The sequence below is a fragment of the Tachysurus vachellii genome, chromosome 17, assembly GCF_030014155.1.
Source record: "Tachysurus vachellii isolate PV-2020 chromosome 17, HZAU_Pvac_v1, whole genome shotgun sequence".
Lineage (NCBI taxonomy): Eukaryota > Metazoa > Chordata > Actinopteri > Siluriformes > Bagridae > Tachysurus > Tachysurus vachellii.
The window spans coordinates 12,372,963-12,399,858 of NC_083476.1; the positions used below are offsets into that span (position 1 = coordinate 12,372,963).

Genomic DNA, 26,896 nt, shown 5'->3' on the forward strand with positions numbered 1-26,896 from the left:
GCACAAATACATATGTCCCAGCTGTGAAATGGTTAGATTCATTCCTACCAAATAGGAAATATATATATAACATCTTTTAAGCTGCAGAATAAAATATAAACAAAATGCTAATTAATATTTTTAAGTGACATTTAAGACACTAAAATTATTTAGTATTGTTGTGAGTAAACCTGAAGCCTATCCCAGTGACACAAGGTGACAGAAGAGTGACAGAAGAGATTTTACAACTCATCCAGTCCTGCAATCCTACCACCTGCCCATTGGATCCACTCCCTTCCACTATGCTCCAGACCATCTCGCAAGACCTTCTGCCCTTCACTACCACTATCATCAATAGATCCATAGCATCTGGTCAGGTACCAACTACTTTCAAGAGAGCAAGGGTTATTCCCATCCTAAAGAAACCTGCTCTGGATACATCAGACATCAGTAACTACAGACCGGTATCACTTCTCTCGTTTCTTTCAAAAATTCTTGAACGCATTGTCTATAAACAACTGTCTGTCTATCTCTCACAGAACAACCTCCAAGATCCCAACCAGTCTGGCTTTAAAGCAGCTCATTCCACAGAGACAGCCCTTTTGGATGTCTCTGAGAAACTACATGCTGCTAGATCAGCCAAACTGTCATCCGTCCTTATCCTCCTTGACCTTTCAGCAGCGTTTGATACGGTCAACCACAAGACTCTCTTATCCACCTCAGGAGTCTTGGGATTTGCGGATCAGCTTGGGAATGGTTCACTTCCTACCTAGGATGCTCATATCAGGTAACATGGAGGGGAGTGACATCTGCTCCACGCAGACTCTCCACTGGTGTCCCTCAGGGCTCAGTACTTGGTCCTCTTCTTTTCTCCCTGTATACTCACTCTCTTGGTGAAGTTATTTCCTCACATGGGTTCTCTTACCACTGTTATGCTGATGATACACAACTTATCTTCTCTTTCCCACCCTCAGATACCACAGCTTCTGATCGGATCTCAGCATGTCTGGCAGAAATTTCATCATGGATGACTGCTCATCAGTTAAAGCTCAATCCTACCAGAACTGAACTGCTGTTCATCCCAGGTGATTCATCCCCAGGTCATGACCTTGCTATATCCTTGCACAATGATCTCCCCTTCAGCCACAGATCGCAACCTTGGGGTAACCATGGTCAATCAACTGTCCTTTTCCTCTCATGTTGCTAATGTGACTCGCTCATGTCGGTTTCTTCTATACAACATTAGAAGGATTCGGCCATTTTTGTCCTCACAGGCTGCTCAGGTAGTTGTTCAGTCTCTTGTCATTTCTAGAATGGATTACTGCAATGCACTGCTGGCAGGTCTACCTATGAATGCAATTCGTCCTCTGCAAATGATCCAAAATACAGCTGCACGGCTTGTTTTCAACCTGCTAAAGTTCTCGCATACCACCCCGCTGCTGCGATCCCTCCACTGGCTTCCGGTAGCTGCACGCATCAGATTCAAAACACTAATGCTGGCCTACAAAGCCAAAAATGGACCAGCTCCCTCTTACCTCAAAGCCCTCATCACTCCTCGCACTGCACCCCGCACCCTCTGATCTACCAGCACTGCTCGACTGGTTCCACCATCTCTCAGGGTAAGAGGCAAGTATACTACAAGACTCTTCTCTGTTCTGGCACCAAGGTGGTGGAACGAACTTCCCCTAGTGGTCCGGACAGCTGAGTCACTGGCTATTTTCATACGGCGGTTGAAGACCTACTTATTCAGGAAACACTTCAACTAGCACTTCTTTCCTTATCTTTTGCATTTAAAAAAAACAAAAAAAACACAACCTTTGACACTTTGACAGAAATGTTTTAAACTCATGGTATCTTAAGTATGTAACCTAGTGAGCCAGCATTAATGATTCAATGTTAGAGATTTAAGCACTTATGTACATCGCTCTGGATAAGGGCGTCTGCCAAATGCTGTAAATGTAAATGTAAATGGATACTGTGAAGTGAAGATACAGGGTACCAACAGATTGCAGGTCTACAAAGCATTTTTTGGATTGTGGAGGAAACTAGAGAAAACCACAATAAGAACATGCAGACTCAACACACAAACTACTAATATAAATATAGTAATTTTTTATATTTGCTTGCACATCAGCTTTAGTTAAAGATTTTCAAGGTTTTCATGCTCAGTTGTTTCTGTCTTCTCTTTTTATACACTCAATAAAAAAGACAATAATCCAGACCACTTTAATATAGTAACAATAATAATACATTTAATTTGATGGGGCCTTTCAAACTCTCAAGGTCACCTTACAAAATACATTTAAAACACAGCATAATATAAAACATACAAATAGACAGCAGAATAATAAAACAAATTAAAAGAAAAAAGTTCAAATATAAAATGCATTTGAGTTTTGAGTATAAAACATTTGAGTTTTGAGTCTGGATTTAAAGGTTGTTAAAGAGTCTATATCTCTGGGAGCAGAGCGACTGAATGCTCTAAGCCCCATGGTGGACAGCCGAGTTGATGGTGTGGTGAGCAGGTTAGCAGAAGAGGAGTGTACAGGAGGTTGTGTATAATTGGAGATTAGACAGATACAGTATGGTGAAGCAAGATATGTACAATGTTTATTTATAGAAGATCTCAGTTCCTTCTCTTCTTCTTGCTGCTGTCATTAAAGAACCTCTTCAGTGTTTCCTAAAAGAGAAATGCAAAGTGGTTTAGGCTACACAGCCTGCTTGTGTTGTAAAATATTGCTGTGTATCAAATCAGCGATTATCAGCAATTGAGCAGTTTTCATTAAAGATCCTGTGTTTACCTGTTCAGTCTTCTTATTGTGGGGGGTCTTCTTTAGTCTGCTCTTGGCCCACATGCACCTGCTTGCTGTTCATCTCCTCTGCCTTGTGCTCCTCATGGGGCTTAAAGCGCTCAATGAACCTGAACATAAACACTGCTCTTAGAGTCTTTATCTAAACACTGCTGTTAGTCTTTATGCCAACAGCAAAAGTACAACCTGAGGTTAACTTAAATGCCATCATGCGGTCATGTAGAACTTTTGTTATCTCAATACATTTTCATCAAATGTATTGAGATATTTAAAAATCTCAATTTGAACCCAGGCTGTTAGTAAAATTTAGTAAATTACACCGGGCTTACACTTTGCAGTTTTTCAGATATTTGCCGTTGAGATTCTTCCGTGCCCTACTCGCTGCCTCCTCAGACTCAAACTGGACAAAGCCAAACCCTTTTGAGCCCTTCTCATTAGCAACCTTCAGGAGAGACGTCATGTAAACACACAGAATTCATGTCAAACAGAATTATTACAGGACTTTACTATTTAAAAACAACATGATAATCATGCTACACAGAGGTCTTTCAGATCTAAACAGTTCAAATCCCGAACCTTGCATGACAGGACCTTCCCAAATCTGGAGAAGGTGTCAAAAATGGTCAAGATGTCAACAGACTTGTCAAGGTTTTTGATGATCAGTTTTCCAAGGCAGTTGTTCCTCAGAGACCACTTGACACGCATGGGCCGCCCCATAAGAGTTTCAGATTTGAACATTTCCAGTGCTCGCTCAGCTGAGGGAATGGAAATAAATTACAAAAAATTCATTTCCATAACAAATGCTAGTTATATAGTATGAAAAAAATGTCTTGGTATTTAATTCACTCAATCTCATATCTAAGTAAATAAATAAATGTGGGTCATATAAGGCACACACAGTAACCTGACCATATTCAGGTAATAAAGTAGTAAGATAATAGAGACACTACACAGCTAGCCTTATGTAGTCTATAAGCTGCCAATGAAATGCAGAAATATTATAAAAACAGCATTCTCCTGTATTCTGTATGGTGTGTATTACCATCAGCTCGATGTTTGAAGTTGACAAAAGCATAGCCGAGGGAGGAGCCAGTCTTTTTGTCCCTGCAGAGATGGATGGAGTGAATGAATCCTGCAGCGCTAAATTTCTCCTTAATCATGGGCTTCGTCACCTTAGGGTGCAGATCACCCACATACAGTGTAGACATCATGGAATCGGAGTTCATTTCGACTAAAGAAAAACAAAGTCAAATTAACCCTTGTATGTTGTTCGGGTCTGTGGGACCCATATTCATAAACATCAATAGTTTTGAAAAACTTAGCACTTTAATTAAAAAACGTGATGTAATAAACGTGATGTAATAAAGGTAAAGGGCAAATATTAACCATATATGCTGTTTATATTGCTTGTAATTGGGATGAAGTAAACATCTGTAGAGTATTTTAACATAAAATTTTTGATTGTGTTGAATTAAAAACCCAAAAATGCAATGGGTCCACCAGACCCACGAACACTGGCTGAGTAACAAAAATACAAACAACATACAAGGGTTAAATTTATTTGTTTAGCTCTTTTAACAATTCCCATTGTCTCAGAGCAGCTTTACAGAAGTATGGAAATGGAAGAGAGAGAAAAACAAACAAATAAACAAACAAACAAACAAACAAACAAAGATAGATAGATAGATAGATAGATAGATAGATAGATAGATAGATAGATAGATAAATAAATACTAAGAAAAAGAAAAAAAAACATTTTTAAAATATGAAATATATATATATATATATATATATATATATATATATATATATATATATAAATATATATATATATATATATTTATAATATACACTGCTCAAAAAAATAAAGGGAACACTTAAACAACACAATGTAACTCCAAGTCAATCACACTTCTGTGAAATCAAACTGCCCACTTAGGAAGCAACACTGATTTACAATCAATTTCACATGCTGTTGTGCAAATGGAATAGACAACAGGTGGAAATTATAGCCAATTAGCAAGACACCCCCAATAAAGGAGTGGTTTCAGGTGGTGACCACAGACCACATCTCAGTTCCTATGCTTTCTGGCTGAAGTTTTGTTCACTTTTGAATGCTGGCGGTGCTTTCACTCTAGTGGTAGCATGAGACGGAGTCTACAACACACACAAGTGGCTCAGGTAGTGCAGCTCATCCAGGATGGCACATCAATGCGAGCTGTGGCAAGAAGGTTTGCTGTGTCTGTCAGCGTAGTGTCCAGAGCATGGAGGCGCTACCAGGAGACAAGTCAGTACATCAGGAGACGTGGCGGAGGCCGTAGGAGGGCAACAACCCAACAGCAGCACTGCTATCTCTGTCTTCGTACAAGGAGGAACAGGAGGAATCCAATTGAGCACATCTGGGACATCATGTCTCACTCCATCCACCAACGCCATGTTGCACCACAGGCTGTCCAGGAGTTGGCAGATGCTTTAGTCCAGGTCTGGGAGGAGATCCCTCAGGAGACCATCCGCCACCTCATCAGGAGCATGCCCAGCCGTTGTAGGGCGGTCATACAGGCACGTGAAGGCCACACACACTACTGAGCCTCATTTTGACTTGTTTTAAGGACATTACATCATTACATCACTGGATCAGCCTGTAGTGTGTTTTTCCACTTCAATTTTGAGTGTGACTCCAAATCCAGACCTCCATGGGTTAATAAATTTGATTTTCATTGATAATTTTTGTGTGATTTTGTTGTCAGCACATTCAACTATGTAAAGAACAAAGTATTTAATAAGACTTAATAAGACATTAATTCAGATCTAGGATGTGTTGCTTAAGTGTTCCCTTTATTTTTTTGAGCAGTATATATATATATATATATATATATATATATATATATTTATATATATAATGATCCCTAATCCACCGCTCAGTGATGGTGAAAAGCTAAAAAAAAAAAACTCCATCTGGACCTCCAAGTGAACATGTAGTAAGCCTAAAAACACAATAACCTACTGTTTTAAACAGAAAGAGACAGTATAAGTAAACTAGAAATATTTTTCTCCATGGAAATTAGAGGAATCAGAACTTTTGAGTATGATAATAAATTTAACAATAAAGGAATGATAAAGTCATGATATTAGTATGTGTAATATTAATGTTAGAAAAATATCAATCAATTATTACAAGGATACTGACCACGTATGTGTTGCTGAAAATACAAAATCGAACCCTGCTTATAAACGCTAATAACGGCTAATACATGCGGATTAACACTAATACGCTGCCGATGGTTGCTAAGATACTGAATAAAATTCTTGTGAACCTCTGGAATAGAACTAAAGCTCGCGGAAGTTATGCCGTCGGATGACGTGGATCGAAGCCATGGATCAGATAAAAAAAAAAAACACACGCAGGATACACGTGTACTCTGTTATTAAAAGAAACCAGAAACAAAACACTCACATTTAAAATAAAGCCTAAACATGAAAACCACAGGTAATAAACAAATATAGCAGCCGCACATGTTACCAGATCCGACATCAACGACTCAAAAACAAAGAGAACAATATATATATATATATATATATATATATATATATATATATATATATATATATATATATATACACACATACACATAATATGCATACACACACACAAATATACACATAATATACACATAATATACATACATACACACACACATATACACACAGACACACACACATATACTGTATATAAGAGAACCTGAGAATGAAGGTAGAGAATGAAGATGAGGATCTTTATCCTAGAAAGTAATTCAGTATTACTTCACTACTACTCTTTTACTTCTGTTGATTTTCCTATGTTTATCTCACTGAGGAAAGTTCTACTCTCTATGCTCTTCCTCTTTTTTGTTTTTAGGCTTTATTAATCTAGCTGTTATCAACTGAAATTGTACCCAGTTAAATAGGTGTGAGAAGATTTTATGCAGTTAGATCACATTTTAATTTGGGTGAACTACAGTTCAGGAATTTCAGATGGCTGTGTAACTGTGTTGAGGATATAATGCAGAAATGGGTTTAATATGATTAAAGAAATTTATCAGAATTTCATTTCAGAAGAATTTACTTTGTGCTTCTCTTCTCTCTATTTCTTCTTATCTCTTTTTTTTTTGCATTATCATTCCGGCTCTCCGCCATTCTCCTCTCCTCAACCTCTTTCCCCATTTATTCTTACCTCTTCCTCCTATACTGTTCCTCTTTCCTTCTCTACTACTTATCCTTTTCTTCTCTTTTCAACTTTTTCTCTCTTCCTCTTTATTGTTTTTTCCCCAGATCATTCAAATTTTAAGATACGATAGTTTATCATAGTTTATCATCCTTGATTTTTAATTGAATCAGTTTAAACTGTTAGAGGGGGATTTTTAGATGTAATATAGCCATGTTACAAAAACAAGAGTGTCTATTAGGAGTCAACACTCGTTGGGACACAGCGACCTTCTGCTGGAGGTAAATCTTTCTGTCCTCTTTAATATTTGATTTGTTCCTCCAGCTGATGTGAATGAAGCTGAGGATAATGTAGCCGCAGTAGGGGGCGACGTGCCAGATCACTTTACTGTATTTGATTAGGCATGTATAACATCACACTGGGGTGGATATAAAATAAAATAAAAAGTTTAATAAGGAATGTTATTTAGTATTAAATTGTATATAGTTTCTACTTACTTGGAGCTTTAAATTCTGTAATATTCCTAAATAAATACATTGAAACTAGATTCTCACCTCTAAAAGGGGGGGGGGGTGATAGGGGTGGGTGGGTGTTGGGGTTTTACCTGCTGCATGAACTAGCCCTATTTACCCCTCCCACCCAGAGTGGACAGCTAGTTTTGCTCTCTTGGCTCTGTAACATTGTTGGGATTCTGACTCATGATCTTTGGGTTATAGGGGAACCACTTTTCTGCTTACACTACTATGGAGCCCGAAGTCAGCTATCTGTATCAGTACTGGAACTGAGACAATACCGGAAGGTACTGTAGATGAGGTCACAGGTAATACGGCTGGACTTTTCCTTGTTGGAAAGTAATATTGTGGTTAATGTTAGCTTTGTGTTTACAGAACAAACTGAACTGTACTTGAAGCTACTTGTGTAAATGTTATTAAATGCCTGGTTTCTGTGTGATGTGTGAAATAAAGATCACTTCATCATGCATGCCCTCTCTCACCTTACATGAGATTTTTCTCTCTTTCAGCTGAGATATAGTAATTCCAGCTCTACCTGATCATGCAGCCAACAAAGTTACGGCGAAAAGGTAAATACCTCAAAAAAAAAAAGAAAGGGAAAAAAAAAAGAAAGAAATCAGTATTTTTCCTCACTGTAGTCCAAATTCTCGTCTGTGGTAATCATGCACACAGACATCGAAACACACTGCAGAGATTAGGATAGAAACCATTGTGCTATAACTTTTAGCTGATTAAGCCTTTTGTTCTTTTTTCTGATTTGTTTTTCTGACATCTTAAACCTGCCTTTATTTCTCTACTATTTTATTTTATTACCAATTTCAAAAAAGCTGATGTGATGTAAATGCACTCATAAACATGTTTCTGTAAGTCTATATTACTGTTTGTTGCTCAGGGTCCATTTGCAAAGCAAAAAAGCATTGGACTGAGCTGAAGACTTTTGAGTCAGAGAGAGAATTCTACCTCGAGCAGACATTGGATGATACTCGCTTGCTACAGGACACACACCTCTGGTAACTAAAGCATGCCCTGTACAATTATCACCCACTGTAGTACAGATAAATTGAGGTTTATATGAGAGTGTAACTAGGACATATCAGCCCACAGATGGGAGTCAGTGACGACACGTCTGACATTTCAGAAGGCGGTACCAAGTCTGTTCCAGAATCCACAGGGGGTCTCATCACTTCTCTGCAGCCTCTAAGAATCCATGGCAGCCTGTCTGAACCACCTCGAACCCCCACACTGCGGGAGTGTGAGGTCATTATACGGCAGCTGTATAATGCCAACAGTCTTCAGTCTCAGGAAGTAAGCACATTATATCCTTCCAAGCCAATTCCCTTCTCAAATGCAACCATTTCAGCAGTGTTTGTTTTTCCCTCAGCTTGTACGCATCAAGGAAGTCCTCAGGGACATTGTGTTCAACCGGAAAATCACCCCAGAGAACTACATTTTGGCCAAAGCTTATCTCGCTGATGAGAAAAGGTTCTTATCCTTAGTTTCCATCTTTAGATTTGAACTAGTTGCAAGAAACTGATTAATCCGACAGGTAATATTTTATATATATGTAAACATCTGCATTAAACCAAATCTAGTTATTTATGTTACACAGACAGTGGGCTTAATCATCTATGCATATGAGCTAAGCTTGGGACAATCAGAATAATTGTTCCTTAGTGGAAATTGGTATAATTCTGCCCCTCCAGTGCAAAGCCCCACTTCCTGAATTCTGAAAGTGATAGGGATGAAATGTTAAACTTTTTCAATTGTTGGTAAGGATTATACACCTTTTTTAGTGCAATCAAGGAGTAGCTATACGTATAGCTTTTAGAGCTAACTAGTTCAATACAAATGAAATATACAAATCACCACAATCATGCTTTGTTGGCAAAAACGAATAAACCATGATTATATTTTTTTTGTTAAATGGTTAGTTGCATCTAACTAAAGGGAAAGGAAGTAAAGTTGAGTGGGAAACTGGAGAAGAAAAATCATCATACCATATCTGCCATAAAATTGGCTCAGTACAGTAATTTGCATAGACTTGCACATATACAGAAATAAACGTTGACATATCAGTGTGTTGCTTCTAGTTTAAATGAACTTTTGCACGTAATCCCAACCAGTAAGTTTGCAAATTGTAAAAAAAAAAAAGCGAACAAAAAAAAAAAACAACCATTGAGTGCAAATTGGTGACAAGCAAATGTCAAGCAGATATGAGGTTTCTAACATACTGAATTGGAAAGGAAAAAGAAACATTTTAATGTCAGAATTCCAGTGTTAACTGATATAATTGTGTATTTTTGGGATGCTTAAAAGTATGCAAGGGTATGTGCTACTTTAACTGTGAGCACACTGAACTTTTAAAGCTACAGCCAAGCTACACCTTGTTTTTGCCAGAATAAACTAAGTAAACTTTTATTCCATCTGCATTGCTTATAATACTACTACTACTACTACTACTACTACTACTAATAATAATAATAATAATAATAATAAAATAAGAATAATAGTGGGAGAAGAAGAACAAGAATAATCTATTAATCTCTAAATCTAATCTAAAATGCAAGATAGGCTAGTTAGATAGCAGCTTCTACCTGGGGCCGGAAAGATCATTGTATGAGCTGCTTATTTCATATCTGTACCCAAAGTGCTAACAAAATGTGAACACAGCCTGATAAATCAAACCTCAGACCACATTTGGTAAAGCAGAATGCTATGTTTTTTGTCATTTTTTCCTTCCCTGCAGAACTGAGGAGCCAGAGATGTTTCCAAAACTTCCTTTTCAATCCCTGCCTAAAGGACTGTAAGTCATAGTCCATCCGACTTTATTCGCAAATCTAGTTTAACCTTAACTATTACACTGAGCTCCTCTTCCTCTGTGCTACAGGGCAGTGTGTCAGGCCAACATGGCAGAGAGAGTGATCCTTCCCTCACTCAAACAGAGCCTCAGCAGGAGAACTCGAGCTGTGCAAAGGAGCTGCTTATGGAGGAAAATACCATAAATGTTAAATACTAAAATACTATAGACAGGATTCTATTTTTTTGTCCATTTGTAGTCTACAGTGTATTAGCATATCTATGCAAGGCATGTTATTAAACTGGCAGATCGATTAACGTATCTATATTTGTGTGTGTGTTTAGATTTAACATCATCTCATAGTTCTCAAAATTGTTAGAATCAGTAGCAGCATTTCAGAGCTTTTTACACGAAGGTCATCATTAAAGACATTCAATTTTTATGATACATTTAAAAAAAACTTCAAGACTTTCTTTTACCCACAATAATTCAGGTTGCACACATTACCAGTGAAACTTTAGATTATTCAGGGATGAAAATACAAGAGTATTAAAATATTCTTTGTAAAACCTATCCATCATCCATCTGTTTTAACAATGCAAGTATAGCAATTATTTATTTTAATAGAACATGTTATTTATCCATTTTCTCTGCAAGAAGCATTAACTAATTTCAGATCATTTTTGTTTGCCGGCATAAATAATGAAGACAAACAAAAAGGATCTGAAATTAGTTAATGCTTCTAGCAGAGAAAATTCATTAAATATATTTATCACAGGCCTGTGAGGACATACATGCAAACATATATTTATATGCAAAGGATATTTTTTGGTTTATTTACAATAAGGTGTCAGCAAAAATATATGGGCATAATGTTTGCATCTATGTCCTCACAGGCCTGTGATAAATATATTTAATGGATTTGATAAAAGAGAAATGCTCAGCTTGTCCCAAATCTTAATTAACAAAACCAACTAAAACTGGACTATAGTTCAACCACCCTTTTTCCAACAAGTATTGGGATTAAATGAGGGGGAGAAAAAAGGTCATAACGATTATGTTAAGATTTGCTCCAGTCCTGCCTCTGCTGAAGTGTTTTTGTCTTCAGTGCTGAAAAGATTGAAAATAACCCAGTTTTTGTTTTCAGCAATTTTTGGGATGGAAAATATAATACATTGTTGTTCTTGTATAACATCGGCTTTAAAAACATCTGTGTACACTGCACAGTGAAGCGAACACATTATTTATTAGAGTAAATAAAAACACATTCAAATACAGCAGTGCTTTTAATGGTCCTTTACAAACCAGTGCTGCTTAAGATAAGAATTATGGTACTTCATCAGATTTCTAATTGTAAACTGTAGACACAGATAGAATTGATGAATTTTATGCTGCAAGAGAAGCCTTGTTGCTGTGATTAGGCAGCAGAGAGACACGCCTGTCTCACACTTTCAGCCCAGGTGTTGAGCAGCGCTGTGACAGAGTGCTTGTCGGGAAGCTGCAGCAGTTTGGACGTCATGTTCCTGTGGACGTTCTGCAAAAATGGGTTTGCCTCTGAAAATAAGAGACAGAATATTGCGACTCATGTCTTTTTTTTTTTTTATGTGAACATTGTCATATATACAGACTGCAGGATCTAGTAGATTTCCAACATATTTAAAAACACAACAGTACATGCTCCAAAATGACAACAAAAATTGCAAAGTCATACAATTGTGCTTTTTCATTTTACATTACAGGCTTACAGATAACAAATTTACATGCAGAGTTCTGACAAAGGGGGCACGGTGGCTTAGTGGTTAGCACATTCGCCTCACACCTCCAGGGTTGGGGGTTCGATTCCCACCTCCGCCTTTGTGTGTGGAGTTTGAATGTTCTCCCTGTGCTTCGGGGGTTTCCTCCGGGTACTCCGGTTTCCTCCCCCGGTCCAAAGACATGCATGGTAGGTTGATTGCCATCTCTGGAAAATTGTCCGTAGTGTGTGATTGTGTGAGTGAAAGAGTGTGTGTGCCCTGCGATGGGTTGGCACTCCGTCCAGGGTGTATCCTGCATTGATGCCCAATGACGCCTGAGATAGGCACAGGCTCCCCATGACCCGAGGTAGTTCGGATAAGTGGTAGAAAATGAGTGAGAGTGAGTTCTGACAAACTGTATTCACAACTTATAAAAAGCCTCCCTCAGGACCACAGGCCTGATCCTACCTCAGTCAGTTCACTAGTTTACTGAATAAACGTGACTGCTCTCACTTACCATACTGCTGATCATCGTTATCCCATTGTGGGCTCTGCTCAGGATAGTCTGATGGAATGCTCAGCTGGAGAGGAGGAACACTCGGAAGGGCCTTATCATCTGGAACAACAGAAACAAAATTAATCAGAATATAAGTCAAGCTCTGCTCATATCCCTATGGGGACAGAGTTAGTTTGGGTATATAGATCGTAAGTTCTCCTATTTCTTTGTAGTGAAACAGAGACAGACAATGTGAAAACATGACACTACATCCAAAATTACCCAATTTGCAAATAAGGTGCACCGTCCCATTGTTGCTGCAGAAAGACGGGTCCAAGCTGACAAGGAATTTGGAATCGAGGCGCGCTACCTCCCCCTGCAAGATGTTTGGGATAGTCTGACGATCATCTTCCTCGTACTTCCTCTTCCGTGTCGGAATGATGGGCCCTCTGCAGGTTCAGCAAAAGAGGTATGGTTAAAGGGGTGCATGCCATAAGCATAATTATTCTTACTTTAAAGAATCAGAAGGTCATTTTTTCTGATTTCTGGCACAAGGAAGGAAGTAATGGGAAGTTCTTAACAGGGCATCATGCAAAATTTAATTGTGAGTACAGTCTATCATTAATAATGCTGGAATTAAACATGCTGGACAGTTGCAGTTACTTAAAATGCAAAGTATTTCAGTGGCACTCACGTGATGGGAGAGCCATGAATGGCCGTCATTGCAGGGGCAAACGTTCGATAGAGAGAGTGGTTGAAGACTGGTGAGCGGATGTTGGCCAAGACAGCATCAAGCAGTGGCTGGCATAGGTACTGCTTTTTTGAAGGCACTGTAGGAGGAGGAGGAGTAGGCTGAGGACAGAATGCACAGCATATTAGAACATTGTCATGGGATATGAATTGCAATGCAGCAGCTGAGTAAAAATGTAGGGCTGAAACGATTCCTTGAGTAACAATACAATACAAAAAGCTTTGTTTAATCCATTTACTGTAACTACAAACGGATAGGGTTGCAAAATTCCGGGAATTTTCAAAGCTGGAGACTTTCCATGGGAATTAACGGGAATATATGGGAATTAACGGGAATATATGGAAATAAACTGGGAATTTTTTTAAAAAATGCAGAGTTGCCTATAACAAGGAACTTAAATGTAGTTTAAAAAAATCTTGCAGCATAATTGTGTTTAAAACAACAAGATTTAATGCAATTTAAGTTGAATTTGTACCCTGCATTCCTCTGTCACTTGCACACAGCACACTGCTTACTGGAGGGCCATTGAGGCCAAACCCCCTGCATGTGCTTGCATTGTTCCATAACATGCACAGTAACACTTTATTTTAGGATCATTTAACTAGTTGCTTATTAGCATAAATATTAATAGAATATTGGCTTTTTATTAGTACTTATTAAGCACATATTAATGCCTTATTCTGCATTCTTAATTGTACCCAATACCTAAACTTAATAACTACCTTACTAACTCTTAATAAGCAGTAAATTAGGAGTGTTACCACATGCAGATAAACTGATGACCCTCCCCCCCACATACACACTCACTCCTCCTGACATAAAAAAAAATCCTCTATAAAATAATGTTTATTACCATTACGTTTATGTTTATTACAAGTATAATAATGTTTATTATGCTTTTGTGTTACTTAATGAAATATTCAAAGTTCTATTTACAATTAAATCAGTCAAGACGTTATTTTCAAAATTTGTATTACCTTGCATGCATGTCTGCTTATCACCAAACAAAATGTTTATTTATGTTTGTATATGATATAGTTTATATAAATTTCCCTATATTTCGAAATAATTCCCATAAATTCCTGTAAATTCCCATAAAGTTTCCAATTTGGAATATTTCCAAAATTCCCCATATTAAGTTCCCGTGGAAAGTTTCCGGAAATTTACCAGAAACTTTCCGCCCCTTTGCATCCCTACAAACGGAGCGCTGCGTTTGCCCACGTACCATCATTACTGATGCACAACCCGTTAAACTCTGGACATGTGAAACACAGACACAGACGCTGCATAATGTAAAACGGAGGAATGGGGAGAAAGCCGTGAGACAAAATGAAGATTCAGGCAAAAGAAAACGGCAGAAAGTTTCCAAAGTTTGTGATAATTTCAAACTAAAACTCTGCAGTGTGTTTTCTGTAAGATTGAACTGGCGTAACAACCGTATAAGTTCGCTGCTTAAACGTCTCATCCAAAAACACTCAGGCGTTGCATCAAGTCCACTGAACGGAGTCCACGCAAGGTAACCTTAGCGTTCACATTTATTCTAAATCATTATGTGGTAGCCTAGTGGTTAAGGCGTTGGACTACCAATTGGAAGGTTGTAAGTTTGATTCCTACTTCCACTAAAATGTCACTTAACCCTCATTTGCTCATTTCTATAAAAATTAAATTAAAAATGTAAGTCGCTCTGGATAAGGGCGTGTGCTAAATGCTGTAAATGTAAGTGTAAACAAAGGCCCGTAAAAATATATGTTGATTGTGGCTATATTATTGCAAAATTCAACATTCCATGAGAGAATGTAATATAGCAATTAAATGCAATAAATGGGTTTAGTTTTCACAGTTATTAAAGTATGTAATTTCACCAATTAAAATGTTTATTTTTCTAAAAATTAAACAAATTAGTTGTTAATTTTAAGAGACCTGTCTTATTTTCTCTTGCACATTTAGTATTTCTCTTTAGCAAAGAAAAAGTACATCTTATCCGATTACTCAAGTAATCAAAAAAAACTTGATTACTACAATAATCGATAGCTGCAGCCCTATAAAAATGTTAACAAAGTGCGATCAGAATGTAATCAAACAGATTAAGTCAAATTAATGATTGTTCTATCTATCTGTCAGTCATTTGATTTTATTTCTTCTGCATAATATAATGTTGTTCTTCATAGACAGCAGGGTGTCTGTATATCTTACCACTGCCATGTCATTCTTGAGTTTCTCCAAAGCTATTTCACACTTCTGTAGGGTTTTAAGGGGGCATCTATTGAAAGAGAAGCACAATGGATGAAAGTAAAAGTAAAAAAAAAAAAAAAAAAGGTTCAAAACTACGGACCATCTGATTGACGAAGAGATTAATGAGCACGTGTTCACCTGGTGTTTGGGTCAGTGAGAATATTTAGCAGGCTTTTCATCTTGCTCAGATCCTTCTTCCGTTCTGGAAAAGGAAGCAGGAAAATAGCAACATTTATACAGTAGAAAAGTAGTAACATTAGGACAAAGCTTAAAAATAAATACAAAAAATACCTTCATTTTTGTCAATCTTGTTAATCATCCTGCGCAGAGGTTCAATGTATTTGGAAAGCTGTTTCAATTTGTCCATGTACAGCTGGTCTTCCACCTGGGATGCACTTGCTGGACTCATCACAGAGTTTGGATTACCTGCAGGCAAGCACAAGCAAATCTTCTGAATTATCACAAAGTATTTTGAATCACAAAATAACACTTATTAATGGTTTAACACAAACTGATTTTACATAGTCAAAAACAAAAAGCACCACATTTAATATAAAAACACTAAAACCAGAATCCTATTGTTCAGAACATCCAGCGTGTATGTGCCACATACCTGGAGTGCTGAGTGGTCCAGGTGATGGCACTTGCATTGGGTAACTCTGTGGTGTACGTGCTGTGGCTGGACTCTGAGAAGGCTGTGGGGAAGGACTGGGTTGGAAACCTCCTGGAGATGGAGTTGGACCAGAACTGAGAAACAAACAAAAATATGATATTATTGGACATAAATATAGCATTTTTATACGGGTGTGTGATGGTTGGATTATCCCTTTTTAAATATATGTGCTCCACCTTCCTACCTTTTTAATACTACAATATAAAACATAAATCTTTAGAAACTCTTTATTTTTGAGAAATCATTTTTTAAGGGTTAAAAGTCTCAGAGTGATGCAGTGCTTTGCTTGATGAAAATGTTTTTTCCCCCTTTAACAGCACGTCCCCAAGTGTTTTATGCCCCAAATTGTCAAACTGATAATTGTTAATTCATTAAAGAAAGTAAAATAATACTTTTTATCCTTTTAAAGCTATACTTAATGTGTTGGGACATCTGCTGAACACACACTCTCTCTCGGAGTAAAGAAATCCTTAAAACTTTCAAAAGTGCAGTTATAGAAATAACAGCATTGTGGCATGAATTGCTTCAATAAAGTGAAAGTCTACACAAAACAGATTAGGATTTAGGTAGAGAGCCACAAGAAAAGGTACCTGACAGAGTTGGGTTGAGACAAGAGCGGCTGCGGAGAGGGCTGAGGCTGGGGAGGAGGCGGCATGGACGGCTGCGGTGTCTGGACCGGAGATGGTGAAGACATTTGCTGACCCTTTGGAGAAGAAAACAGAGGCAAAAGATATATGAACTAAACCTTTGTGGTCATTAAAGCGTCTGGTCTGTCACACACATTAAAACACCAGTTTACACTCTGATGTCCACTGTTTTACTTACCTGTACAGCTTGCAGAAATAGCAATAAAATCCTACCACCCTTTTCCCCTACACATAAGGATTGGGTTTAAAAGAGGGGGGCACAAAAGGGGACAGCTGTTATATTAAGACTTGCTCACGACAGCTCTGTTTCGAGGGGGAGCCACAGATGTGGGCACCTACTGGAAAGCCAGAACTCTGCCCCTGGTGTAAATACCTGTGGCATTTGCTGTCCTCCCATGGCAGCAGGGTTTGGAGGATTGGCAGAGTTCGGAATGACGCGAGGCAACCGGGGTGGCATTTGTATCCCAGCACGGGGCATCATCTTTGAGGAGGACAGAGGGGACAACAGACATGTCACAAGCAAAAACAATAAATGCAGTGCATCAGCGGATATGAGAGGAAGCACATGCACACATGCACACTCAGAAAACTCAGGACTAATGAGGGACTACAGGCACAGGAGGACATAAACAAGGAGACATTCGGTGATCCGCGTGATCACCTATAAATAAAGTGTGAGCTCGACTGTGATTTTCTTCTTGTGCAGGTTAGAAAGAGCAAGCCACAGGCTAATGGGCAGCATGCTAACTCCTGTTTTCTCATGCCAGGTGAAAAGAGATGACATGTGCATCTAGGTCTTATGAACTATTTGCTAAATAAACAGCTGAGGCAAAGTTAAATCAAAAGTTACACTAGACTCCCCAATAACCCCATATGCAGTCAATCAGCAAAGAAAGTTCATTTAGCTAACAAGTATTACAACACAACTCTACTCATAAACAAAGGTTCAGATATCTTATATAAATGTACAACACTGATTATTTTCTTTTTTTGGTAACCATTCTTCTAACTTTCCAAAGCAAGAAAGGTATCTGTTGAATTCTAGATGCTGATTGGTCAGAAAGTAGAACAGCAGTTCTGATACTAGTGTAGCTGCAAATCACAGGTTTCCATTTATTTCTTCATTAAACAGATTATCATGTCTATCAGAACAGCAAATTCACGACAACTTGTACTTGTGGACTGTGCACATAAACGTTAAAAGATTATTGACAATTGTTGAAACAGTGACGTTTTCTACAAGGAGCGGTTTATGTGAAGCACAAATTTTTTTTTTACAACTTAGTAAAAATCTTGCAGTTATTTAATAAATACAAAAAGCTGTATTTTTGACACATTAACTTCAAGAAAAAGATTAAAAGAGAGGCTAATGAAGGAATGACGCTTAATAGCTGCTATAATGTGTACTGGAAATTGAATTTAAAAAAGTAGCATGCTGTTCGTTAATGCACAAAATACAGCAATGTTGATAAATCGCTGTGATAGAGGAATAAAACATTGGAATGTGCTATTAAAGGAAATAAATCAACTGCATGCTCGTAACAGTAACTACACTTTTGTGGGTACATCACACCAGCTAATGCCTCATTTTTTTAGTGTAACAGCAACACACCAAGAGTTTTATTCCTTTCTTAAAGGCATACAAACAAAAGCATAACTGTTATAGCAGTTATACCAAACAGCTAGTAAACTTACAAGCACATAAATGCAGAGACTCAAAAAAGCAGAGCATGCAGTCAGTTTGTTAGTCACAAAAAGCAAGGCAAAAGAAATAAAGACCCCTTTCAAACTCTAAGCACAAACAATTTTAAATATTTTTTTTGGTAAACACCAGTGTGTACGCACAAGTTAGATTGTAGGCACATATTTGGTGTATATGTATGTATATATTATTCTTTCTTTTTTTGGGGCAACAGAAAGAATCTTTTGATTTGTTTATCCATAGGCACCCCCTCCTAGTCAACATGAAGGTTATGAACTAATAGATACATTTCCACCAAAGGAACTCTTTTTTTTTTTTTTTAGAACTCCTTTACTTCCTATGATTGCAAATAGACATGTGCCAGGATTGCAAAGACGGCGTTATGCAACTTTCCTATTTGGGTTCAATCCACATTATGAAAAATACAGAAACAAAAACATACACATACATTTCATTCAATCGAGAGAGTTTACTATCATTTTATTATAAATACATTTGTGTTAATATGGTATAAATATATTTATATAAATGTTCACATAATAGTAAATCATTTCTACAATGTTTGTCCTCAGTAGTTCATCTGACTCTCAGAAAAGTCTGAAAACCATGGTGGAAATGCATCATATTACAGGCTTAAACCACTTTCATAGATAAAATTGGAAATAATGGGAAATAACCCCTTGGTCTCAAAGATTCCCACAATGAAGATACAGCCTCAAGACTTAAAACATTTTCTTTAGCAATTATTTTCTTTGCTGGCTTTGTGAGGATTCAATGGGTCATCAAACAAAAAGGAACAATCCATTAAGTATTAATATTAATGTTCACTCAGTTGGCATGCATTCACTCCAAGCCCAATCCATTCATTCACTTCTCATGTGACTGTCATAGATTGCACAGCACTTACCGTCACAGGATGAGTCACAAGCTGGGCCTGCTGGACTTGTTGGACTTGCTGCTGCTGCTGTTGTTGCTGCTGCTGTTGCTGCTGTTGTTGTTGTTGTTGCTGCTGCTGTTGTTGTTGTTGTTGTTGCTGCTGCTGCTGTTGTTGTTGTTGTTGCTGCTGCTGCTGTTGTTGCTGCTGTTGTTGTTGCTGCTGTTGCTGCAAAACTCTAGCCTGCTCAGACACACACACAAAAAATGCACATACAAGCCAGCAAGCAGAAGGTCAAAAAATGCATTAGAATCTATTATTTGTATTTAAAGACAAATAAAGCATATTGGAGTACAGATAAAATAGACGGTGTGTGTTACATCATCATTAACTTACATTAAATGTATAATAGACTACTATAAATTAAATGACTACCTAATTTCTTAGTAATTTTATTAAATAATAGCTGTGAGAAATGATCATAGCCAGGGGTCATTGTGGTTAAAGGTTATCAATTATAGGATTTAGTGACTTCTGCCATGAGCAGCACTTTGTGAATGGGTCCTGCAGTATTTCTGTGCTGGAAATAGGGCTGGGCGATAAAACGATAACAATATGTATCGCGATAGACACGTGATCGATAGCGATATAAAATGTGCTCGATACGACGTTCGATATTTTTTATTCTTCGTCGGAAGAAAACAGAGGTTGCGAAGCAAGTTTGGTTGCATTAACAAAGGGCACTCACTCTCTGGTGACCTAGCAACTTGGGGAGTAACGATCTAACAGCCAATCATGTTAATTACTAAAATATTAAGTCTACGAAAATACGAAAATATACTTGAATAGTTCAACTTCAAGTATGATTAGAGTAAGAATAACTTGAGTTACTTTTTCATATTTCTGCAGGTTTTATATTTCAAACAATGTTACTGTAGTGTATCAGGTTTGTTTTTTATATTACAGATGTATCTCAGTCTACCTCAGTTTTATTTATGTTTACAAAACACTGCACATATTTTAAAACACTTTATTCACCAGAAGGTGAACAGCTAGTGAACTTCCTAGCACTAAACTTGCACTAAATTCTCAGGTTTCTCTGTTTATATTTAACACGTTGCACTATTTTATTACACTTTATTAAGCATTTCTTACATTTTCTTTCATTTTGCACCTTAAATGTTAAGAGATAATTGTTAAGTGTTTATTGTGACTTTAGACTTGTTTACATTATAATTATTTGAGTTTTCCTGGTTGTTGACATTTCTGTCTTAATAACTGAAGGGATTATGATAAGAGGAAGGTTTAGCTTAAAATAAAAATGTTTAAATGTAATATATTTTTCTCCTGGTCCTTATTTTAAATGGGCCATAAAAAAGTTCAATAATTATCGATATCGACCGATATGAAACACTTATATCGTGATACAGTTTTCGGCCATATCGCCCAGCCCTAGCTGGTAACCAACAGACACAGGGGGTCTTCCCAACATCTCAGCAGCCAGGGTTCCACAGGCACTCTGCTGAGTTCTCTCTCGATTCAGAAAGAGATCCTATCCTACTTTACTTTCATGAGAAGATATTAATTTCTGCCTGCTTAAATGATGAGTGCTACAATCAGAAACTGGACCAAGGCTCAAACCTTTTGTTAATAATTTTTAGTTTTACAAACATTGTGTGTTTGTATGACAGGCACGGTACAGCAAAGTGACTGTATATTTTCTGTGATTATTCACGGATAGTTTCAATTGACTTATTTTGGTAGGTCTAAATATGGTGTACTTCAATTAAACACACTTCAGACACACACTGACACTAACATGCTTTGCACATTGTAGTGTGACTGCTGGAAAACCTCACCTGGAAAGCCTGCTGGGCCTGGTGGATTTTCAGCTGCTGTTGATGCTGATGCTGCTGCTGCTGCTGTTGGGTGAGGGTACCAATGGCCTGGTGCTGCCCAGGAGGCATCTGTCCGGCCAACGATTGGGGTACAAGAATCTGTGGGGGAGGCTGGGAATGTGGGGGCATCTGACCTGGCTGAGCCTGAGCTTGTTGAAGCTGTTGCTGTTGCTGTAAATGCTGAATGGACTGAGCCTGGGCCTGAGCATGAGCCTGCTGCTGCTGAAACTGTGCCAACTGCTGCTGCTGCTGCTGAAGTCGAGACTGATGCAACTAAAAGAGAAGCAATCAAATTAACCACAGATGCACAACCTGTTGAAACACATCCCACTGAATTTAAATGTATGCCCAATTGGTCTTGTTTTGGTTATAAACAACACAGTACTAGAAAACTTCACCCTTGTAAATACAGAACACTATTAGTGTTCAACTTAGGGTTTGTGAGGGTATCTCTGCTTTATCCCTCCTCACTCACTTTCACTCAATATTTTAAGGAAATTGCAGTGGTTTCTATTCAGCTTGAGCAAAATAAAAGCGTAAAGCATTATTAGTATATAATTATTGCTAATTATTTTTATTATTTCGTTACAAAAAGGTACAGGTAGCTATTAGGAATGGAAAACATCATAATATAATATCCATATTATGATAAAATTGTGAAATATCTAGAATAACGAGATATTGTTCTTTTTTCAGTCTTAATTTTTTTTTTTTAATCATTGAATAAAAGTATAATTAAAGAGGTTTTTTAAATGAAACTTCTATTTTGCTTGTAGTGCGTTAGCACACACCTAAGTATCATTACACCATGTGTATTGTACTGTAAGTATCATAAGATTTTTTTAAACATGTCCTGACCTGGTTCTGCTGCTGTTGCTGCTGTTGTGCCTGAGCCTGCTGCTGTTGCTGGTTCTGGTGTTGAAGCGACTGATTTTGATGATGTTGCTGCTGCTGCTGCTGTTGCATTTGCTGAAGTTTTAACTGTTGGGCCTGAAACTGCTGCTGCATGGCATTCTGCTGCATGGCCAACTGCTGCTGTGGCTGGAACTGCTGAAACTGGATGGACTGCTGTTGCTGCTGTGCTGTCTGCAACTGCACCGGAGCTCCAGCTGTGTCACCGAATCAAACAGAAAATACATTTGTAAAAAGGAGCAAATTTCAAGCATAACAGCAACAATTTAGTGCATCTGCATGCTGAACATACCACCCTGCTGATTTCCTGCAACACCCTGCATACTGTGCTGGCCTATTGGCATTTGGCTCATGGCCCCCATTGGGGCACCAGTAGGACGAGGGGGCATGCCAATAGTGCCTGGGCCTCCAGCACCACCAACCGCGGTTAGATTCTGTAGAGGGTTCATCTGATCTGAGGTGGGCAAAAAGAGGCAGAACTGAGACAGTGCATTCAAATAAGCAACAAGGATTTTAAATTGCTATTACATGCATCATACCTCATCTATTTACTATATCTATATATAACATACCTGCACCTCCTTGTGCTTTTTTATCTGGAAAAAAAATGTTTTTTGTGTTATTAAATGCACTTAAATGTAAATCATAAAAAGCATCATATTAACAAAACAACATGAATAAAGGACTTACGGATGTCTCTGAAATGAATAATCAGCCTGGCAACCATGGACAGATACTCCTCCTGTTTAGATTCACAGTCATTATATCACTGATAATGCACTTAATTAATGTGCTGGTTATTTCACATATCACTCACAGACATTACTTACTCTGCACTTGGCTTTGTTAAACACATGATTCTCCATATCATTGCTGGATTTGGTGTGAGCTGTTCCAGCTTTGCGCATGGCATCCTCTCTGTAAATAATAAGAGTGCTTAATAACAGTGTGGATTGAACACTTCACAAAATCAACCAGGCATGAGAAAAGGGGTACAAGCTTGCCAAGAAATTAACTCTTCATTTATAGAAGAAAGGTTAGGAAAATTTTATAAATGCAGTACTATCATATGCTGTGTATATGTTAGCTATCTGTCTATCTTACAAAAAAAGGTTTATGTACAAAAGACACACTGTGCACTTTATTAAGAACACAGGCGCACATGCACATTCATGCAGTTATGTAATCATCCAATCATGAGGCAGCCGCTCAATGCAAAACATCATGCAGATACAGGTCTACAGCTTCAGTTAATGTTCACATTAAAAATTCACACCCAAAAAAAAAAATTTTTTTTGGATGAATTTAGGTGATTAATAGGCTATAAATCAAGGAGTATTTTTTAACAAATTTTATATAAAAACTATAAGACTGGCAGCCCTGTCCTATCCCAAAAATTCATCCATTTTCTGTACCACTTATCCAACGCAGGGACAAATGGAACCTGAAGCCTTTCCCAGGGGATTTGGGCAGAAGACTAGGTGGATGGGGTGCCAACCCATCGCAGGGCATCAAAGGGTACACATACACAGACATTCCTACACTGCAGACAATTTAGAGATACCAGTCAGCTTACTAATTCATTAGACCGAGGGAGCAAAGCAGAGTATCCCGAGAAACCCCCAGAAAGAAGTGATGTCTCAAGTAACTTCAATCCGTCAACAGTAAACAAAGTGGAACACCTTACCTTTAAATGAGTTATACTATTATTTACACTAGAGTTTGCTTTACTAAGAGGCATATTCGCTTGTTAAAAATAAAGTTTTTTCTTTTTTTTTTACAGATCACTCATCTCAACTCTACGGTGGCCGAGAAGTGCAAAACAAATTAACAAATCCGAAAACAAATTAACAAATCCGAAAACACAACGACAAGTCAGACAACCCAGAAACGGTAGTGTATCGTTTTTGAATGGAAACTTACCAATCATTGGACAAGACACCTGTCACTCAAGATATACAGGTATGGAATCTTATGTGTAATGTGTAAAGTTCTCCGTTTAAATATAAGAAAATAACAGAATTAATCCACAGTAATCTATTCCATCCATCCATTCCAACTTTTCCCTGCGGCAGACTGTCGAACTTCATGTATACCTTGAGTGACAGGTGTCTTGTCCAATCACAAACTATACCAACCGCTTCCGGGTTGTCTGAAATGTCGTTGTGTTTTCTGATTTGTTAATGTGTTTTCTGATTTGTTAATGTGTTTTGTGGACCGATTCAGACAACCCGGAAGAGGTAGGTATAGTTTGTGAATGGAAACTTACCGATCATTGGACAAGACACCTGTCATTAAAGATATAAAGGTGAATGAAAGGTGTCTCGTCCGATGATGATGGTTTCCATTCACAAACTATACCAACCTCTTCCGGGTTGTCTGACTTGTTAATGTGTTTTGGGATTTGTTAATTTGTTTTGGGATTTGTTAATTTGTTTTCAGATTTGTTAATGTGTTTTGGGATTTGTTAATGTGTTTTGGGATTTGTTAATTTGTTTTGGGATTTGTTAATTTGTTTTCAGATTTGTTAATGTGTTTTCAGATTTGTTAATGTGTTTTCAGATTTGTTAATGTGTTTTCAGATTTGTTCATTTGTTTTGGGATTTGTTAATGTGTTTTAGGATTTGTTCATTTGTTTTCGGATTTGTTCATTTGTTTTCAGATTTGTTAATGTGTTTTCAGATTTGTTAATGTGTTTTGCACTTCCCGGCCACCATACAACTCATTAGCTACCAACTTGTAAACAAAAGACAAACATGGAGATAGCTAAGCCTTCAAACCCTGACCTTCCAGAGCGAGTTCCTAAATGCAGTATAAACAAAGCAGTAAAGTAATTCCCCACAACGGTGTAATACCTAGAAACATGAGGAAATTAAATAGATACTGGTTTCTGTTGGTTGTTATATGTTACAAATAGCAACACCTTTAAATAGCTGATCAATTGTTTTTCAACAAAATTTAAAATGTATAAAGTGGCTTCATAAAAAACATTTTAATGTTTAATGTAAATGTTGTCTGATATCTGCCACTGTAACAAAAAGAGTATTTACTTAAAATGATTTTAATGGTCATAACCAAAGGCTATAAATTAATGGCTGACAGTAAGCAAAAGCTTCAGTTTAGTTAAGAGCTAGGTTTCTGAAAACATACATGAGTACCAATGTTTAAATACATAAGCTGTAATCCTTGGTTGAGTAAAGACACTATATTCTTCTTTGCTTCCCTCCAATATATCATTCTATAGCACAACTACAGAAATACAATTTAATAGGCAGCAGGAAAAGTGGTCTACAAAACAGCCATTGTAGCTAATAGCTAACTATTATTAACTCTTATTAAAACTACAATTATTTGTTTACTTGTGATGTAATGTTACCTTTCCTGAAACAAGACAATGAACGTATTTAATACACAACGTACGCCATCGCCTGAAAGCTAATATCTGCGAATACCAACGATATTCAGTCATTCGGTCCTTATTCATCTCAGAACCTTCTGAAAAACTTCAGTAGCCCTTTTTCAACATCCGAGCCGTTTGAGTAACAAAAGAAAATGCAGATTCACATAAAAGCAAAAAAACCTAAATTAATTCATCAACTAGGTATCACTGTACAGAGCGCACTTCTGAAATGAAATGTGTGTTTTGGTTAAAAAAAAAAAAAAAAAAATCTATTTCCTCTTTTTGGGTTTAGTTGAAATGCGCCTGTTTCCAGTTGCAGCCCTTCTGGTGATGTTTATGGAAACACAGCTACAAGAGATTATTTGATTAACTAAAGCAGAAAATTTAAACTGCTACATTCTACCTAACGTGTTATACCATCAGGTGTGTTGCAGTTTATTATCCGTATCCTTCAGCTGTTGTATTTATCTCAGTAGATGCTAACTTTAATGCTAAGCTAGTAAGCTACCTAGCATGATGATCAGCTAGCACTGACCAGACGGATCTTGTATACGTTCTCAAATTAGTTGCATTTGATGAGTTAAACAGGACGATTCGTTTTTTTTTAAAACTTACATTTGTGTGACTACTTTTTGTCGAAATCCTTGACTCCTCCAGTCATTATCAGATCCAGTAGCCTCCATTCCTGACATTGTAACCCTCCTAACAGTTAACACTAACCTGAATTAGTTTGCGAATGAACCGGCTTATTGAATCGGTTCTTTTTGTCAGCTCTTTTGATTCAACTTTGAGAGCCCATAAATAAGCACCATTATAATAATAACAGTACAATAACAACGTGAGATAATAACATATTGAACTATTTAAATAGATTTGCTAAATATATACAAACACACATTAGCATTACTCTGTGTAATAATTCGTGGCCTAATGGTTAGAGAGTTTGACTCCTAACCCTAAGGTTGTGGGTTCGAGTCTCGGGCCAGCAATACCACGACTGAGGTGCCCTTAAGCAAGGCATATCCCCTCATTCTTTAATCTTCATCAGAAAACTGACAAATCCGTGTAAATAAATAAATCTGTAATTGTCATAAATAAATCTATAAATCATTGAGTAGTTCAGTGTCATTTGCTGCAAAACGACTCGTGATTCATATACTGATATATTTGAATTGTTTACCTGCGAATTTGTCTGTTTTTATCTCTGATGAGGATGTTATTGTGACTAATATCACAAAAAACACACCATTGTCGTTTACAACCCCAGTCTTAACAAATA

The 26,896-nt window shown here is 37.4% G+C and overlaps 3 protein-coding genes across 5 annotated transcripts; 1 reads left to right on the plus strand and 2 right to left on the minus strand.

The window, feature by feature from the left end:
* Positions 1–2,607: 2,607 nt before the first annotated feature.
* On the minus strand, positions 2,608–3,538 carry LOC132860186 (polyadenylate-binding protein 1-like 2). Its single transcript, XM_060891299.1, has 4 exons — positions 3,366–3,538; positions 3,119–3,231; positions 2,781–2,899; positions 2,608–2,659 (listed from the first exon to the last, which is right to left on the minus strand). Exons 1-3 carry the CDS (start codon positions 3,525–3,527, stop codon positions 2,794–2,796), a joined length of 381 nt encoding a protein of 126 aa, XP_060747282.1. The 5' UTR covers positions 3,528–3,538; the 3' UTR covers positions 2,608–2,659; positions 2,781–2,793.
* A 5,068-nt stretch (positions 3,539–8,606) lies between these two features.
* On the plus strand, positions 8,607–10,504 carry si:ch211-222n4.2 (uncharacterized protein LOC101885505 homolog). The gene is made up of 4 exons (XM_060891576.1): positions 8,607–8,807; positions 8,884–8,984; positions 10,249–10,305; positions 10,390–10,504. The coding sequence occupies exons 1-4, from the start codon at positions 8,607–8,609 to the stop codon at positions 10,502–10,504; spliced, it is 474 nt and encodes a 157-aa protein (XP_060747559.1).
* Positions 10,505–11,526: 1,022 nt separating this feature from the next.
* Positions 11,527–26,375, minus strand: med15 (mediator complex subunit 15). 3 transcript variants are annotated; one of them, XM_060890846.1, is made up of 18 exons: positions 26,233–26,375; positions 23,048–23,135; positions 22,908–22,959; positions 22,790–22,813; positions 22,513–22,671; positions 22,164–22,414; positions 21,267–21,578; positions 19,441–19,650; positions 17,205–17,312; positions 16,775–16,887; positions 16,125–16,258; positions 15,803–15,937; positions 15,650–15,713; positions 15,473–15,539; positions 13,223–13,380; positions 12,811–12,977; positions 12,550–12,648; positions 11,527–11,853 (listed from the first exon to the last, which is right to left on the minus strand). In XM_060890846.1, the coding sequence occupies exons 1-18, from the start codon at positions 26,307–26,309 to the stop codon at positions 11,717–11,719; spliced, it is 2,355 nt and encodes a 784-aa protein (XP_060746829.1). In that variant the 5' UTR covers positions 26,310–26,375; the 3' UTR covers positions 11,527–11,716. The 3 variants fall into 3 exon arrangements, with proteins under 3 accessions (XP_060746829.1, XP_060746828.1, XP_060746830.1); XM_060890845.1 differs by having other exon boundaries at positions 22,510–22,671; XM_060890847.1 differs by lacking the exon at positions 17,205–17,312 and having other exon boundaries at positions 22,510–22,671.
* Positions 26,376–26,896: the final 521 nt, after the last annotated feature.